An 18,318-nucleotide genomic window follows, 5' to 3' on the forward strand; every position below is an offset into this window, starting at 1 on the left:
GGTGAAGCTGACCGGCCTGTAGTTTCCCAGGTCATCCTTATTGCCCTTTTTGAAGACTGGGGTGACATTGGCTTTCCTCCAGTCCTCAGGCACCTCACCTGTTCTCCAGGACCTTTCAAAGATGATGGAGAGTGGCCCAGCAATGCCTTCCCCCAGCTTCCTCAGCACTCGAGGGTGCATCCCATCAGGTCCCATGGACTTGTGGATATCCAGTTTATCTAACTGATCTCTATCTTGTTCCTCATCAACCAAGGGAAAGTCTTGCTTCCTCCAGACTTTCTCTGTTACCCACAAACTCTGGGTCTCCCGAGGACTGGCCCGAGCAGTGAAGGTAGAAGCAAAGAAGGCATTCAGCAACTCCACCTTCTCTGCATCATCTGTCACCACAGCACCTGTCTCGTTCAACAGTGGGCCCATGTTTTCCCTAGTTTTCCTTTTGTCTCCTATATACGTAAAGAAACCCTTCCTTGACATCCCTCACCAGGTTCAATTCCAAGGCTGCCTTGGCTTTCCTTGTTTCCTCCCTGCATACCCTGACAGCATTCTTATACTCTTTCCAAGCGGTCAGCCCCTTCTTCCTCCTATTGTAAATTCCCTTCTTCCACCTGAGCTTTTTCAGAAGGTCCCCACTCAGCCATGCAGGTCTCCTTCTTCCCTTGCCTGATTTCTTGCTCTTTGGGATGCACCGATCCTGAGCTTGGAGGAAGTGATGATTAAATAGCAGCCAGCTCTCTTGAGCCCCCTTACCCTCTAGAGCCCTCTCCCATGGGATTTGTCCAAGCAATTCCTTGAAGCGATCCAAGTTAGCCCTCCTGAAGCTTAAGGTTTCAACCCTACTTGTCATTTTGTGTATACTGCACTTAATCCTGAACTCCATCTTCTCATGATCACTGCAGCCCAGTCTGCCCCCAACCTTAACATTCTCCACCAGTCCTTCTTTTTTAGTCAGTACTAGGTCCAGTAGTACACCTCTCCTGGTGGGCTCCTCCACCACCTGAGTCTAAAAGTTATCATCAACACATTGGAGGAACCTCGTGGATTGTACATGCCCAGGTGTGTGGCCTTCCCAGCAGACATCAGGGTAGTTGAAGCCCCCCATGAGAATCAAGGCCTGCAATTGTGAGGTGATTCTCACCTGTTTGTAGAAGGCCTCATCAATTTCCCCATCCTGATCAAGTGGCCTATAATAGACACCCACAACAGTGTCTCTCATATTACCCTGCCCCTTAATCCTTACCCACAAGCTCTTGACTTGCTCTTCGTCTTCTCCCAGGGATATCTCAATACATTCCAGTTGCTCTCTCACATAAAGAACGACTACACCACCTTGCCTCGCTGGCCTATCTTTCCTAAAGAGAACATAGCCCTCCATGACAGTGTTCCAGTCATGTGAGCTATCCCACCATGTCTCAGTAATTGCAATGAGATCATGGTCCTGTGACTGCACGCAGATCTCTAACTCCTCTTGTTTATTCCCCATGCCGCGTGCATTGGTGTATAGGCATTTCAGAAAAGCCAATGAGCATATAGTTTTTGCCCTTGAGGGGTGGTGGGCCTTCCAATCCTCAAGAATACTAGCACTCTGCCCCACAAGTGCTGAGGTACTACCTCCAGGCGCCTCTCTATAGAGCCCAGTTACATGCCCACCCCCCTTTGAATCTAGTTTAAAGCTCTACCAATGAGCCCTGCTAATTCTACTTCAAGAACCCTTTTTCCCCTGTGAGACATGCTTTTCCCATCTGCTGCCAGCAGGCCTGGTGTTCTGTAAATCAGGACGTGATCAAAGAACCCAAACGCCTGCCGGTAGCACCAAGTTTGGAGCCAGTCATTGACGTGCTGGCTCTGCCTGTTAACCCCCTCATCATTCCCTGCAACGGGAGGGTAGAAGAGAACAAGACTTGGGCTCCCGATCCCTTTACCAGTCATCCCAAGCCCCTGAAATCCTTCTTCATTGCCCTTGGCGTTCTTCTTACTACATCATCACTGCCTACCTGAAAAACTAAAAGGGGATAATAATCCGATTGCCGCACCAGGGTTGGAAGCCTCCTCTTAACATCACTAATCCGGGCCCCAGGGAGGCAGCAAACCTCCCTATATAGCAGGTCCGGTCTACATATTGGGCCTTCCGTCCCCCTCAGAATTGAGTCCCCTATTACAATGACCCACCTTTTGATTTTTACTGAGGCGGTTTTGATTTGGTGGGTGGTCTGACTAGGCCTCAGTGACACCTCCAACTTGGGAGGATTATCATCCTCACTGTTGTTCAGTTCCCCTTGCAGAACAGTGTATCTGTTGTGCAGTGGGACTTCAGAAGGTGTGGTAGTTGTTGGGTAGGTGCACCTGTTGTGTCGGGCAGGAACATCTCACCATTGTCCCCTGCCCTCCAAGCCACCCTGTTCAGCTGATCAGGGAGAGGAGTGGGAGTTCTCCACAGCAGGGGCTCTGTCTGCCTGCTGGGCTTCCGTCATGGGAGACGGGGTATGACCCCAGCCGTCTATCTCCCTCTCGCATTCCCTGATAACCATCGACCTACTTACCTCCTCCTTGAGCTCCATCATTAAGTGTAGCGGCTCCTCTACCTGGGCACAGCTGCCACAGGCACGTTCACTGCTGCCACCCCACACTGGCATGAAAGCAGGGCACACCCCGCAGCCCGACGCCTGGGTGGCAACGCGCTCACACGGAAGCTCTGTCTGCGAAGCAGCACCAGAGCCGGTGCGTGCACAGTTGACTGGAGCCCTGGTTTTCTGCCGGGTAGATACCACGGCTACCTGACCGAGTCGGTAGAGCTGCAACGCCCTTCCGCGCAACCTGTCACGCCCCGCTGGGCCGGTCAGTGCGCCCACTCGGGGGGCCACCCTTCCGCCGTGCTCCCGGGTGGCACCCCGGGGGCCGCCCGCCTGCCGGGCTTCACACAGCTCCTTTAGAACTGCCGCGCGCGCTGCTGGCTCCGCCCCTGCCGCGTCGCGGCCCTCCCCCGCGCTGCCGGTTCCGGCACAAACACGAGCGCGAGCTAATCGCTTTCTCCGGCTCCGAAAAGCCCCAAATGAGCCCCTTGCCGGCTCTTTTCGCCTTCAATCCCCTTCCCCAGTGCGGCCTTACCCGCACTGGAGCTGGTCTCCTCGGCGAGGAGTTTTAATGGAATTCTATTTAATAGATAGGGAAAATAATATAAATACTCTTTTGCTGTAGCAAGACTTAATTTTAGCTAAAATGAGAAGATTAATATCTGATGATGACAAAAGCCTTAGAAATATCTGTGATGACAGAATATGAGGATGACAAAAGCCTTAGAAGACAAAATTCTAATGTACTATGAGAACCTAATGACTCAGATATGAAAACTAAACCGACCACCTCAATTACTATGAGAGGATATTATAGGGAAGAAACTACGTCTGACAAAATCTAGAGTGATAAAATGCAGCAGGAGACATAGCCACCCTATAATGAAGTTTGTCCTAAATTCTAGACAGATCAAATTATTTCCATTCTTCTGATGTGTTCACAAAACCTAAGGGCTTCCTGTTGCATCTGTACATACAACAGTGGTTAGTTGTGCAAGCTGTTGCACCTACTGACCTGCAAAGGCGGCACACCTGGCTTATGGAAAAACAGAAAGTTCAGACAGAATAGTACTGAAATGTAAGTAACTGGAAAATAAGCTACAAAAATAAAAACAATCTATTGTTGTTGTTTCCTAATGCTTCACTGAAGCCACCTGTACTGGTTTTGCCTGGGATAGTTAATTTTCTTCCTAGTAGCTCATAGGGTGCTGCATTTTAGATTTGTTACCAAAACAACGCTGATAACGCAGTGATGTTTTAGGCAATGCTGAACAGCGCTTGAACAGCAACAAGAACTTTTCTTCTTCTCACACTGCCCTGCCGGAGGGGACAGAGGTGCGATACCTGACCCAAACTGACCAAAGGGATAGCCCAAACTGTAAGTTGTGCTCAGCAATAAAAACTGGGAGAAGGAGGAAGGGGGGGGGGGGGGCATTTGGAGTTACAGCATTTTTCTTCTCTAGTAACCATTGTGAGTGATGAAACCCTGCTATCCTGGAAATGGCTCAACACCTGCCAGCTGATGTGACGTAGTGAATGAATTCCTTGTTTTTCCCTATCTTTATCTCAACCCACAAGTTTTCTCACTTTTAACTTTCCGATTCTTTCCCCTGTGCCACTGCAGGGGGGAGTGGGCAAGTGGCTGCTTGCCTAAGGGAGTTAAACCACATCACCACCTTAAATATTCCTTTAATGTAGGAAAACACTGCCAGGCTACAATTCTTCAACCGAGTACACATAAGTAGACTGCTTTAAGCCCATGGAGAATTTCCACTGGGATTCTGTACAGAAACACAGTTTTTGTTACATAGACCTATGTGCAAGCCTAATCTTTCTGGCCATGTCTTTTTACAAAAGAAAGAGAAGGCTGAGTACACAGACATCTCTGCTACACTAGCAAACCTATTACCTGCAGACCAGGACAGTTGCACTGTTAGTTGGAGCAAGGATCCATCTATTTATTCCCAGCCAGAAGGGAACATTCAGGGAAACCTAAAAGCAGGGCAAGCATGCCTGTCCAAGCCTCCAGCTATTTTCAGACCAGGCTCTTTCCCAAGCCTGATGTAGTCTGCTGATGTAGTCTGCTACTGTAGTAGCCTGCAATTACTTTCTCAGTCAAGTACCTGCCCAGTCTCCCCTGAATCCCATGTAAACTCCTCACATGGGCAAAAGCTTTTGCAGCTCTGGTTCCTGTCACACAAGTGATCCCTCCAATAACTTCCAACTGAGGTCCCGCTAGTTTATCATCACTGGCCCCACCACCCTCACTCGCAGGAGCTGGTGGCAGCCTGTGACCACCTCTCCTCCCAGGCTACCTCCTTTCCAGGCCGAGGATCCCTACTTCAGGCTGCCCTCTATCCAGTGAAAAACCTTCCTCGCTTTCCACTGGGAATCTTTTCTCCACCCCAACATGCCAGATGAGGGAAACAAAGCTTAGCGTCGCTACACAGGCCGGCACCGGCACAGCGCTGTTTCGCTCTCCATGCTACCCCCGGACAAATGACGAGTCCCACGGCCTACAGCTGGCCGCGGAAACCTTTCCCCGCTACCCTCACCCCCTCCCAAAGGCCTCGGCCCGACCCCGCCGTTACCGGGGCAGCTCCCAGGCCTATCAGCCCTCGGGCCGTGCACCCCACCTCCGGCCCCCACCCGGAAGCGGAAGCGGCGGCCGCGGCCGCGGTGCACTGTGGGATAGCGGCGGCTGAGGCGGAGCTGGGTCTGAATGAAGGCGCCGCGGGCCAGGGGCCGCCGGCGCCGCTGAGCGCCCCGGGGCCGCGCCCGCCCCGCACCCCTCGCCCCTTCCCTGCCTCCCCTTACCCCCGCGGGCGGGTGGCGACCGCCCGTGCCCCGCCATGTCCTACAACAAGATCCCGCCGCGCTGGCTCCACTGCCCCAGGAGAGGGCAGCCCGTGGCAGGTGAGCGCCCGGCCCGGCCTGGTCCGGTCCTGCCCTGCCCCGGGGCGGCTGTGTGGCGGCTGCGGGGACGGCCCCCTCCCCTCCGCTGCCCTTCCCTGCCCGCCGGTCCCGGTCCCTCATCCCCTGCTCCTCCTCTTCCTCAGCGCCGCGGGGTGGGCGGGGGGCCTCCGTGGGGCCGCCGCGGCCCCTCGCCCTCCGGCCCGGCCGGGGCTCTTTGTCCCAGGGCCGCGGCTGTGTTGGTGCGGGGGTGCCGGGAGGCTGTTACCCGCTGAGCTCCGCGGTCCGGTGTTTGTCCCGGCGCTGTCCCGGGGTACAGGCTCCCTCCTGCCCATGGGAGCGTTAATGCTGGGTTCTCGCTTCGCACTGGTTAAGTTTAGGATATAAACTTTTTCTGTCCGTCACATCTGATGAGAGAGACGGCAGCCGGGCGTGCAGAAGCTGCTCTACTGGAGCATACCTCAGCCCTGACGAGTCCCTTGTGCAGCCTCTTCTTTGTTTGTTTGTTTTTTTTTTTTTTTTTTTTTTTTTTTTTTTTTTTTCCTGGAGGCTCTGATGTTTATCAGTGTTGATCACTTACTGGGCCGACTGACAGTGACCTGTCAGTCACTGGTGTGTTCCTAAGCTGTTTAGCTGGAGGATGAGTTTAAGTGCTGTGCTCCGAAGTTTTGTGTGTGTTTCAGGTTTTGTCGGTAATTGCTGTCATCTTGGATGTTCTTGCCCGTAACACGCTGTCTGTCTCGATTGTTGCTAGGTATCTAGCCTTGCTGGCAGCCGGTGGCAGTGAATTAAGTTTCATGTAAACACATTTTTTTGACTGTGAGTTAACTCCCATACTGACTTCAGATGAATGTTTCACCTGCTGCCTAGCATGAGATAGAGTAAACAAATTTTGCTCTTTTTAGTTTTCTCAAGTTCTTAATTCCTTTATAAGGTAAGCAATTCCAAATCCCATTTTTTCCACAATGTTTTCTAGTTTTCACTCCTTTCATCTTCCTACCCGTGGTAATTTAAAGTTTTTTTTTTCTTTTTTTTTTTCAAAACACAACATTTGCTGCTCAGTGTGCTATTCTAGATGGCACTGTGCCACGATTTGCTTAGCAGTTGCAAATTCTGTGTTTTCTATCCCACATTTCTGTATCATCTTAGGCTTTTTTGATGGCAGTTGGTTGTGGAACTGAAGACACCAAGGACTGTTTACAGATTTGTTTGGAACCTGGTGAGACATCTCAGCAGGCTTAATCTTCCCATCAATATGCATTGTTTGGCATTTATCAGTATTTATTTCAGTTGTTGATTTTGTGGGTTGCTGGTCTCCCTCAGATTCCTAATAACAGATTTAATAGCCTAAGTTGTGAGGCTTTGACCATGACAAAAATAGACCAATGACTCTTTATTCTTTGTTTTTCATCTCAGCAAGTTCTTGATCCCTAGAAGTTGTTGGTTTTGCTTGTTTGTCTGTCTTTTAAGCCATGGCTTCTCAAATATAGTAACATAGAGTAAGCAAGAATGCAGTTCATCAGCATGTCATCTGCTGTGCCATCACTGCTTATGTGTTTGTTTATTCAGTAACTGCAAGGTAATTCTTTTCCATTCGATGTGATCATGCACAAGAAGCTACTACACACACACACACAAAAAGGAAAGTGCTTGGTTCATTTCTTTAGCTGCCTTATTGTAGTGTATTCTTACATTAGTTCACTTGATTTCTGTTTTTTTTTTTTTTTTTTTGTGTGTACAACTTGCCGAAAGTCATAGTAAACCATCAGTCTTTTTTGCTATTTTACATTCAAAGGCATCTGTTTTATTGAGACATGATTTTTAGAGTTTACAGATGTTACTACTGTCGCATATAACACTGATGTGTTATATTCTAGTTTTAATTAGCATTTCAAATTTCAAAGCATCTGTATATGACTTTATTCCTATCTGATAGTGTAATAGTAATAATGTTGCTAAGCAAGGTTTGTCTGGCTTCAGTGAACTAATATTCATCAAGTGTTTGGTCATGACCCTCTTGTCTTTCGGTTTTGGCATCTAGAATTTCTTGGTGACCTCAAATACAAGTACTAATGAGGCCCGGAGCTCTTCTGTTTGAGAGATTGGGTTCATTCAGGTTAACAGGACCCTTCATCATGAATGAGATGAATTGATCTGTTTCCCATTATTTTTCAGTTGACTTCTTTAAACACTTGTGTTTTGCTGCCATTTACTGGTTTTATGGTACAGCAGTTCAGAGTGGAACACTTTCACATTTATTGCATTAGGGTAGCACCTCAATCATGTACTTGATGAAAAGAATTTGCCCTGAACATTTAGATCTAAAGTGATCAGGCTGCTTCAGCTTTACTGCCTTGGCATTGCCGTCTCTGCAGTTACCTACTTTTTATAAGCACTGAAAACCCAGTCTGTTTTGTTTTTGCCATGGAGAGTGCTAGCAAGATATTGAAGAAAAGACGAGAAGTCTCTTGGCAGTGTCTTTCATTCTCCTTCCATTGATTCATGTTGGTTAATTCTGTTCTAGACATACACGTGGCATGCAGGATGATGAAATACTATTAAAAACATCCATATTGTGTATGGTTATAGAGAGAACACCTTAAATAGAAGACTAATGCCTCTGGTTCAGGAAATTGCTGAACTATAGCTCAGCTCAGTAGTTGGGAAGAATAAACTGATGGTTTATTGTCATTTTCACGGTCTTACACTCTTTCCTAGGCATCTGTTATTGACCTGTTTTGGTGATGAGATACTAGGTGAAATGGATGCTTTGACCTAGCTGTTCTTGAAACAGAAGGCTGTTACTTTTTAAGGTGGTGTGTTTTTTTTTTTTTTTTTAATTGCAGATTTTACTATTTCATCTTATTCAAATTTCCATTTCTTAACCTTTGTCACTTTACACAGTCTAGCCTTCCTAATTGATGCTTAATCTAAACATACCATAGTCATAAAGAATTAGTGGCTACTGTCACAAATTGGGTTGATAGCTTCATATCAAAGAACATTAAGCTAAATTAAGGGTAGTTTTTCACTGGTGGGCTCTGGAATTAAAGTTTTAAGAAAAGATAAAAAAATGTGCCAAAAATCAAGCATGTATATGTAGGAATTTTGAAGTCTTACGTTGTTCACTTTTGATTTCTATCAGATTTATCCACTTCTTGTCTATGCTTTGACATACTGGGCTCTTATTTTTAGAATTTTTCCTGGTTTTCAACCTAAAGAAATATCATCTGTTATACAGGTAACTAATTTGGAAAATGGTTTTTAATATCCACTTTCCAAAACTGTTTGACAAATTTGAACTTAATTGTGGAAGTAGGTAATCATTAAATATCAAGTTTCCAGTAACATTTTGAATTTATTTTGAAAATTCAATTGAGGAGTTACAATTATTATCATAATTTAGTTTAGATATACTAATGACTTGGGGTGCTTTTATATCCTTGTAAAATTTCACCTTGTTACTGTCAGATCACCTAGTTCGACATAAAGAATTGATTATTTACTCTTCATGTGCTTGTGCATGGAGGCATAAGGTGAGTTGAAATTATATGAAATTGCAGAGAAATGTAATTTATTTAAAAAAACCAAAACACAAATGAAACAACAGCAAAAGAAAAAAATAAAAAAAATAAAAAAAAAACCCAGAGCCATTGTTTTCATAATCTGATTACAAAATTTCCCTAAATTAGAACTAAATTACATGAATTCACTACTCTCTTCTAACCTTGGCAGGTAGCATGTTTGCTGTCATATAAGCTGTTTCTAAATGACACCACCAAACTGGAATTTGTAAAATTCGGGGACCTAAATGCTTCTAAAGATCTGTGTTTGGTCTTTGGAAGTGATCGTAAATGGGCTCTGTTAAAATACTGATCACTTCCCCAGCTGTGTAAAGGTGTTCAAATGCTGCAGGGGATGCTAACTAGACTACTTTGCATGTCTTTTCCTGGTGATGAACAGGAATGTATTATGGTTGCTCAGAAGGAAATCAGAGTGAAACTTGACACTATGTTAAGGGGTGCTACTGAGGAGAGAACGAACATGTTTGTTGTCTGTTCTAGAAGGTGGAGAACAGGAGAGTCTTCAGTCTGGTTCTACAGTCTCTAATCAGATGCTACAGGAAACAACCTTAACCTTCAGGCACTGTTTTTCAACTCTATTCTTTTTTTCACAGCATCTCATAAAGGATGGTAGTTTTCCAATGTGTCCATCGACTCTTTTGTCAGTGCAGCTCCTTTTCTTAGTTGAATGCCTTGTCTAAAAAAAAGTTTAGGTACATTCTTTGTTTTCTGTAATGGGTGAGTGAGTGTATTAGGATGGGAATGACAAGTGGCAAAGCTTATTAAAACACGTTCACATATGCTTTGTGTTTGCAAAACTTATGGCAATGATAGATGTTTGCATTAAGATAATCCAGAATTAAGATTTGCATAATCAATCTGTACAGAGACTGAGTTAATGTGGAAGAGTTAATAATGAGTGAGAGAGGCTGAATGCAAGTGTTGGAGGTGACAGGGAATGCAAAGAGGCAAGTAAATTAAAGTAGATAGATCAAGAATTGAGGAAATGGAGGGGAGGTAGCCATGACCAGGGAGGAGAATGTATAACTGGTGGAATGAAAAGGCAGAGTAAAGTAGATTGAAATTAGGAGTTTTTCTAACAGTCAAATAAGATGAAGTTAAAGTGACTATAAATTTATTACCATTTAATGTGTACATTGACTGTATGACCGAATAACTTTCCTTTTAACTGTAAAGGTTAGGCAAGTGTAACAGCGAAGGTGTTTCTCAAGTTGCTGATTAACATCAAACCTGAGCTAACAAGGTGCATAAAGCTTCTCAGTTTCCATAATTATCTGTCTTCTGTGGTTTATAATGTCTGTTTCCTAAAAGTTAAATGCTTATTTGAGACCATGTAAGATGTTTTGATAGAATTTAAGGCTAAAGAGAACTCTCTGTAAACTTTAATTTATTGTATAGAGAAACCTCTTAGCAGCATTCATTTAGTGAAAATGGTATGCATTTTTCTATTTATACAAAGATTAGTGAGCTTCTCTCTCAAAACTTGATTTCTGGCTGAATACAATGGGTGTTTTAGTGCCTTTTCATTCCATGTGGGTTTGTTTTGCTAAAACCAAGAGGATTTTATTTCTTGTATTATGAGGAAATGTTCTGTCTTGATGAGAAAGCAGTATTTTCATAAGTAATTTAGAAGAAATTTTTAGGATTAGTGCTGGGTATGCTGATTCACTTGAGGATCTGAAACTGAATGTTTAAATACTGTGTAAAAACTAGTGGATTGTGATGTTACTCTACATTACACAGCTGAACAGATGCATCAGGTCGTTTAAGGAATAGTATAGGTGTTATGTTTTTCTTTAGCTCAAAATACGGTGTGGGTATTTGTGTTAATAAATAGGAAAAGTTTTTTAAAAGTTACTGAAGTTGAAAAAAAACCGTAAATGTATATAGAATGAACTATTGCCCCCCCCCCCCCCCCCCCCCCCCCCCCCCCCCGCCGCCTAGGAAATAGGTAGGTTAACTGCTATTAGAAGCATGTTAGAAATATAATTTGACAATATCAGGATCTAGCAACACTTTTTTTCCTGGAAGATTTGTGTCTGGTGCTCCAATTTGGAGTTCTTCCTGCATTAATAAAACATTTCTGCTGTTCTTCTGTGCCATGCAATTTTATTGTTTCATTTCCTGGAAGTGTTCAAGGTCAGGTTGAATGGGGCTTTGAGTAACCTGGTCTAGTGGGAGGTGTCCCTCCTGCCCATGGCAGGGCTGTTGGAACTAGATGATCTTTAAGGTCCCTCCCAACCTAAACCAGTCTATGATGGAAACAGTTTTATTAAAAAAAAAAAAAAAAAAAAAAAGGAGGGGGGGGAGTTCTGGGGCAATAATTCTTTGTGTTTTCTTGGGGGAGGGTTTATTTGATCAGTCTTGGGATATAATTCATTTAAATATTGTCACAGATATTTAGAAATCTGAGATTCTCCCAGTTTTACTCCCTGCCTGTATCATTAACCTTAGTGTGGCTGGGCAGATATGCCAGGTCTCTTTCTTACAATCAATTTGAATTAATTTTCTGCAACTAACAGCAGTGCAGGGTCCCAGGTGCACGTGGGAGGAGGTGTGCTGCTTCCTGGGCTGATGTGGTGGCAGTGACCTGAGCTCTTAAGTTCTTTCCTGTTTGGAAGCACAGACAGAGCTGTTGGGTCAGTACATGCTGCTCAAATAGCCGTTCCTTCTGCACGTAGAGGGAAAGGCATGTCTGTAGCTTTGTGGGGTTCAGAAAGAAAGAGCTAGAGATCTTTAATGAGATGGACTTGATGGATGAAAAATAAAATCAAGAGTAAAAGATTTTGAGTTTTGAGGGACTGATGGATGTAGTCCAGTAAGTACTAATTTCGGTCATGTTTTTGTTGTGGTTTTGTAGCTTCCCCAGTGTCTGAACCACATGTAGGTGGTGTGTTTCGGAGGGAAGGTTGAACGCTGTTGCAGAACTCTTCCAACAAGCCTTAAGGAGCACATTAGAAAGATCTGTACTGCATAGGTGTTCTGGACCAAATGCATTTTATTTCTTTTCAGAGACCTTTACCGTGTTTATGTTTGCGGGTAATCAAAGCTGATATATACATGCTTGGGTGACAAACTGTCATTTGAAATGCTATTTTTCATGTTTTTAACTGTACCAAATTTTAACTTTCTCTGTTTTGTTATGTGCTGTAGCTCTGCAGCTTAAATAACATTTTCAGCTACCTTTTAGTGTCAAATTACTTTTAGATGAGCTAACCTGTATTTCTTCTAAACCTATTTGTGAATTCTGAGAATTCATAGCTAAAAAATATTCCAACTCAACTGTTATTCATACTTTTCCTGTGATTATTTTTCATTGAAGGTGAACCTCTAAATCCGCTCAACATGTTGCTTTGAAATCACTAAGTTGTACGTGTACATACACATGAGTATACATAAAATACTGCAAAATTTGATTATCTTTCATAGGGAAATTTTTACCTTTGAAGACAATGTTAGGACCAAGATATGATGATCAGGTTGCTGAAGAAAATCGTTTTCATCCGAGTATGTTATCTAACTACTTAAAAAGTCTAAAGGTAAGGTTAAATTTTCTGTTAATTAAAATATTACTTTCATTGTTAATGTTTATTCACATGTTGCTTTTCAGATTTAAGAAAAAAGGTGGTTGGTGGCTTCCTTTGAGACATCTGTACAGAGTATTCTTTTTTTACATTTTCAGGTTTTCTCTGCAACTCATAAATTTCCAAAAGTACTTTCTTATAGGCAAGAATTGTGCAGAATCCTCCAGCTCATTCACCGCCTTAGCAGCAATAATCTCGCTCTTCTCTGTTATTACTGTTGCATCTTGGAGAGATGTCATTGTTAAAACTCAGATAGTCTGAGTTTGTAGTTTTACAAATGACTCTTGTGTATGGATTTGTTAAGCTGCAATTTTGCTTATAGGAGTGAAAGCATTTAAAAAGCATTTCTCCTTTTGTTGCCTTGAATGCATTGTGGTATCCAACCAGTCATATCCAAGGATGGAAGAAAACAATTTATGGATTTTATCCAGTAACTTCTTATTGGGAAAAAAAATGCACAAATAGAAAAAAAAAACTTAGGAGCATGGATTGGGACCCAGGAAGGTGAGTGAATGCCTTTATCATTGGGACAGGGAGTTGTGCTTCTGGATTATTCATTCTCTGTTTAGCACATTTCTGTCTGTCTACTTCAATTTTCATGTTGTTCTGCACTGTAGCACAACTTTGACATTTAAGGTGAGAAACAGAACCTTTCCATCCTTTCATGTAGTGTAGAGGCCTGTGAAATGTCGTGCCCAGTCCAGTGCATCTGGAGATATGGGAAATGGGATTTTGAACCTCCTGGGCAAAGACAGACCTACAACCTAATTGTTCTAATCTGTTTATTAAACTGTTATACAGAAGGTTAGCACCCTTTTTTTTTTGACTGTATGTTTTATAAAACTAATCACACTAGAGACGTTTTTTCAGTTTTTTTTCTTTTTTTCTGTTGATCTAATTTAACATAATTCTGAGCTTTTTAAACTATATTGGAGCTTAAACATCAGAAGAATCAGGTGACTAAAATGTGGAAATCTTCATTTTATGAATCTTATTTGAACTTAGATATGAAGTAGATGGTGAGCTACTCGGTGTAGCAGGGATAGAGGTGTATCTGTGAGCTCATGTGATAAGAAAGTACTATCAGTGAAGCATATGTGCCTGTTTCCAGGTGCTTGAACTGGTAGGATTTTTCTTGTTTGAATTCTTGGATCTATGTATCTAAATTCTACTTGAGTTCCTCTTTTATACATTATGTTGTTTTTGAGACTGATCAGCTTTAATGGACATACCTAGAAATTTTCCCAAACCAATCTTATTCATGGTTTAAAGTAATTGAAAATTCTGCATATATTTTGAAGTTATAGAGAACTTCAGAGACTTACTCAGAATTTCTGAATATTTGCTTGTTAGTGATTTGTCACCAAAAAAGAAATCATGGTGAGCCTTCAGAGCCTTTCCACTAGGCACATCGATTGGTTGTACTGCAATAGTACAAATTTGTAATGTCTTGAGTGACATCAGAATCTGATAGTACAATCGCTAGCATGAGGATCCCCACTTATATTTTGGTAACTTTGGTTAACAAGCAGAACATATAATTTCTCTCAACCTCCTTCATCAAATCTATTATGTTGTCTTGAACCCTGGTATTGTTGGTAAATGTTTGCTATTTGAAAACATACGATTTTTTTATTTGCTGAGATATGCAGTGAGTTACTGGAGTGCTATATTTGTCAAACAGCAATTTACCAACAATCTGGCAATGAGATGAATGTGCAATTGAGGAGACCTTGAAAAGTGGATTTTCCCAATGCAAAAATAGCTCACTGTGTAGGGTTCTCATCATTTTACTGCAGTGTGTTTTACTACTCATACTTTTCAGAATGAATCACTTCTGAATCTTGCTTATTACTTAAGTCTATATAGTTTATCTCCCATATAAGAGACTTCAGCAGAAACTTTTACATCTGGATTTTGGTAATAGTGAGATATTGCTGCTACCACAGATTTTTGAAGGTACCGGTTCAGCATTTAAGCCAACATCTATCTGGCAGTAACTTTCTCTAACAAGCTTCCTGTGCAATTCCTTTTTCTCATGGAGCTGGTTGCTGAAAATCTGAATGTTAGAAACTGATTTGATGAGGGATAGCAACCCTGTTTTTCTTCTGATTGCCAATATTGACATAGTATCTTACTGGTCTGATAAAAAAAAATTGCAGGAGCAATTGGCGACAGTGTGAATAATTTTCTCTTTTTTTATTTCTTTCTTGAGTAGGTACATTTCTACTGTTTATGCTTTATAAAAGGTAGTTTTATTTCTGTTTTGAAGAGCTAGGACATTAGTTAACTCAAAAGAATGCTTGGGCAATTAATGTGCTCAAGTTACAATATTCCTGTTAGGAAGACTAGTTATCAGTTTTCAGCCACATTATCGTTTTCACAGATAAATTCAATCACTGATTTAAACTATTTTCCTCAAGTAAGAAATGCAAGAAAAAAATCGTGGGTCTGGAGAGAATTCATTGTATTGTAGTGTGCTCTCTCCCTCCTGGGGAGGATGTTTTCAAGTTCCAATGTCTAATGAGAAACTTCTGGAGTCATACAAGGAGAACCTAACTAGCAATTTAATTGCACAGTGGCAGAAGGGCGCATGCATAAGGCATTAATAGCTGGAGATAGCTGGAATGTGAGAAAGTGAGGAGGAAGGCTTTTATAACTGTAGGAGGACATGAAGAGCCTGGCCAAAATAAGTATGAACGGAATGGGGGCGATATGAAGATCATAGTATTATTATATGTAGAAGATGAGAATTTTAAGCTATCAATGAGCTTTTTTTCCTTCATCCTGTCATCTTTTACAATTAGAAGCAAGAAAAATAACTTGTTTCAATGTGGTGTCTAAGATTGTAGTGTTGCAACAGTCCTTGTAAGAAATAAATATATGTTTTAGTGAGAAGTTGCTCAACAATTTAAAGTTATTCTTTCTTCTAACGTTGTGTCTTTCAACGATGACTGGGTGTGGTGGACCAAAAGATGTGATTCATGCAAAACATTGGCTGGAAAAACATTTTTTTTCCAGTGAGTGACTATTTTAGCTTAAATAGTCTTTAAAAAAATCAGCTCCTATTAAAAACTTTCTAGGACCAAACTTATGAGAGCATTAAAGAGACGATGACTGTGATGAGCTGGCAATGTGCGATCGCAGCCCAGAAGGCCAACCATATCCTGGGCTGCGTCAAAAGAAGTGTGGCCAGCAGGTCAAAGGAGGTGATTCTGCCCCTCTACTCCGCTCTCGTGAGACCCCACCTGGAGTACTGCATCCAGCTCTGGAGTCCCCAACATAAGAAGGACATAGACCTGCTGGAGCGTGTCCAGAGGAGAGCCACGAGGGTGATCTGAGGGCTGGAGCACCTCCCCTATGAGGAGAGGCTGAAAGAGTTGGGGCTGTTGAGCCTGGAGAAGAGAAGGGTCCAGGGAGATCTTATTGCAGCCTTCCAGTACCTAAAGGGGGCCTACAGGAGAGCTGGGGAAGGACTTTTTACTAGGGCATGTTGTGATAGGATGAGGGCAAATGGCTTTAAGCTGGAAGAGGGCAGGTTCAGATTGGACATTAGGAAGAAGTTTTTCACTTTAAGGATGGTAAGGCACTGGAACAGGTTGTCCAGAGAGGTTGTTGAGGCCCCATCCCTGGAGGTGTTCAAGGCCAGGCTGGATGTGGCCTTGGGCAACGTGGTCTAGTGGGAGGTGTCCCTGCCTATGGCAGGGGGGTTGGAACTTGATGATCTTCAAGGTCCTTTTCAACCTAAACCATTCTATGATTCTATGACTGGTTTGATATCAGGGTTTTGGAACAGAGCAAATCACCTGTGTGATGAATGTACATGTACTGGAATCTATTCTATAGGTGAGAACTGTGGTTGGTCAGGGGAAGCATAGTGTAACCCAAGTTCAGTGACTGAAATGTCACTGGAGAATGAAGCCCCTGTAATCCAAAGGGAAATGGTGAGGGACCTGCTTCAGCACTTGGAGGTGCACAAATCTGTGGGGCTGGATGGGATCTACCCAAGGATACTGAAGGAGCTGGCGGAAGTGCTCGCCAGGCCACTTTGCATCATTTATAAGCTGTCCTGCGTAACTGGGGAGGTCCCAGCTGATTGGAGGCTGGCAAATGTGACACCCATCCACAAGAAGGGCTGGAAGGAGGATCTAGGGAACTACAGGCCAGTCAGTCTGACCTCAGTAGCTGGGAAGGTCATGGAACAGATCATCCTCAGTGCCATTACATGGCACATGCAGGAGAACAGGGTGATCAGGCGCAGTCAGCATGGGTTTGTGAAAGGCTGGTCATGCCTGACAAACCTGATCTCCTTCTATGATAAGGTGACCCGCTTAGTGGATGAGGGAAAAGCTGTGGATATTATCTACCTGGATTTGCAAAGCTTTTGACACCGTTTCCCACTGCATTCTCCTGGGGAAACTGGCTGCTTATGGCCTGGACAGGTGTACTCTTCACTGGGTAAAAAACTGGCTGGATGGCTGTGCCCAGAGAGTGGTGGTGAATGGAGTTAAATCCAATTGGTGTCCAGTCACAGGTGGTGTCCCCCAGGGGTTGGTGCTGGGGCCTGTTCTCTTTAATATCTTCATCAATGATCTGGATGAGGGGATCAAATGCACCCTCAGTAAGTTTGCAGATGACACTAAGCTAGGCGGGCATGTTGATCTGCTTGAGGGTAGGATGGCTCTGCAGAGGGATCTGGACAGGCTGGACTGATGGGCTGAGGCCAATGGTATGAGGTTCAACAAGGCCAAGTGTCGGGTCCTGCACTTGGGTCACAACAACCCCATTCAGCGCTACAGACTGGGGGCGGAGTGGCTGGAAAGCTGCCTGGCAGAGAAGGACCTGGGGGTGTTGGTGGACAGCCGGCTGAATATGAGCCGGCAGTGTGCCCAGGTGGCCAAGAAGGCCAATGGCATCCTAGCCTGTATCAGGAATAGTGTGGTGAGCAGGACTAGGGAAGTGATCATCCCCCTGTACTCGGCACTGGTGAGGCCCCACCTCAAGTACTATGTTCAGTTTTGGGCCCCTCACTGCAAGAAGGACATTGAGGTGTTGGAGCGTGTCCAGAGAAGGGCTACAAAGCTGGTGAGGGGTCTGGAGGACAAATCTTACGAGGAATGACTGAGGGAACTGGGGTTGTTTAGCCTGGAGAAAAGGAGGCTGAGGGGAGACCTTATCACCCTCTACAACTACCTGAAAGGAGGTTGTAGAGAGGTGGGGCGTGACCTCTCTGATGACAAGTGATAGGATGAGAGGAAGTAGGTCCAAGTTATGTCAGGGGAGGTTTAGATTGGATATTAGGAAACACTTTATCACTGAAAAGGTTATTAAACATTGGAATAGGCTGCCCAGAGAGGTGGTGGATTTGCCATCCCTGGAGGCCTTTAAAAAAAGGGCAGGTGTGGTAGTTGAGGACATGGTTTAGAAGTGGCTTTGTCAGGGTAGGTTAATGGTTGGACTTGATGATCTTAAAGGTCCCTTCCAACCTCAGCAATCACAGAATCACAGAATCACAGAATTATCAGAGTTGGAAGGGACCTCTAGAGATCATCTAGTCCAACTCTCCTGCTAAAGCAGGATTGCCTAGAGCACATTTCTCAGGACTGCATCCAGGCGGGTCTTGAAAATCTCCAGGGAAGGGGACTCCACAACCTCCCTGGGCAGCCTGTT

General features: G+C 43.8%; 1 protein-coding gene across 2 annotated transcripts in view; it reads left to right on the forward strand.

Annotated features, from left to right (window-relative positions):
* Positions 1 to 5,419: 5,419 nt before the first annotated feature.
* Positions 5,420 to 18,318, forward strand: part of RNGTT (RNA guanylyltransferase and 5'-phosphatase) — a gene marked incomplete at both ends in the record, with an annotated part of 198,604 nt that continues 185,705 nt past the window's right edge. For both annotated transcript variants that reach the window (XM_082481115.1, XM_082481116.1), the window contains 2 exons: positions 5,420 to 5,483; positions 12,494 to 12,603. In XM_082481115.1, the coding sequence (XP_082337241.1) occupies positions 5,420 to 5,483; positions 12,494 to 12,603 (174 nt within the window). The remainder of the gene's footprint in view (positions 5,484 to 12,493; positions 12,604 to 18,318) is intronic.

This window comes from Vanellus vanellus (genome assembly GCF_965231255.1).
Source record: "Vanellus vanellus genome assembly, chromosome: 3".
NCBI lineage: Eukaryota > Metazoa > Chordata > Aves > Charadriiformes > Charadriidae > Vanellus > Vanellus vanellus.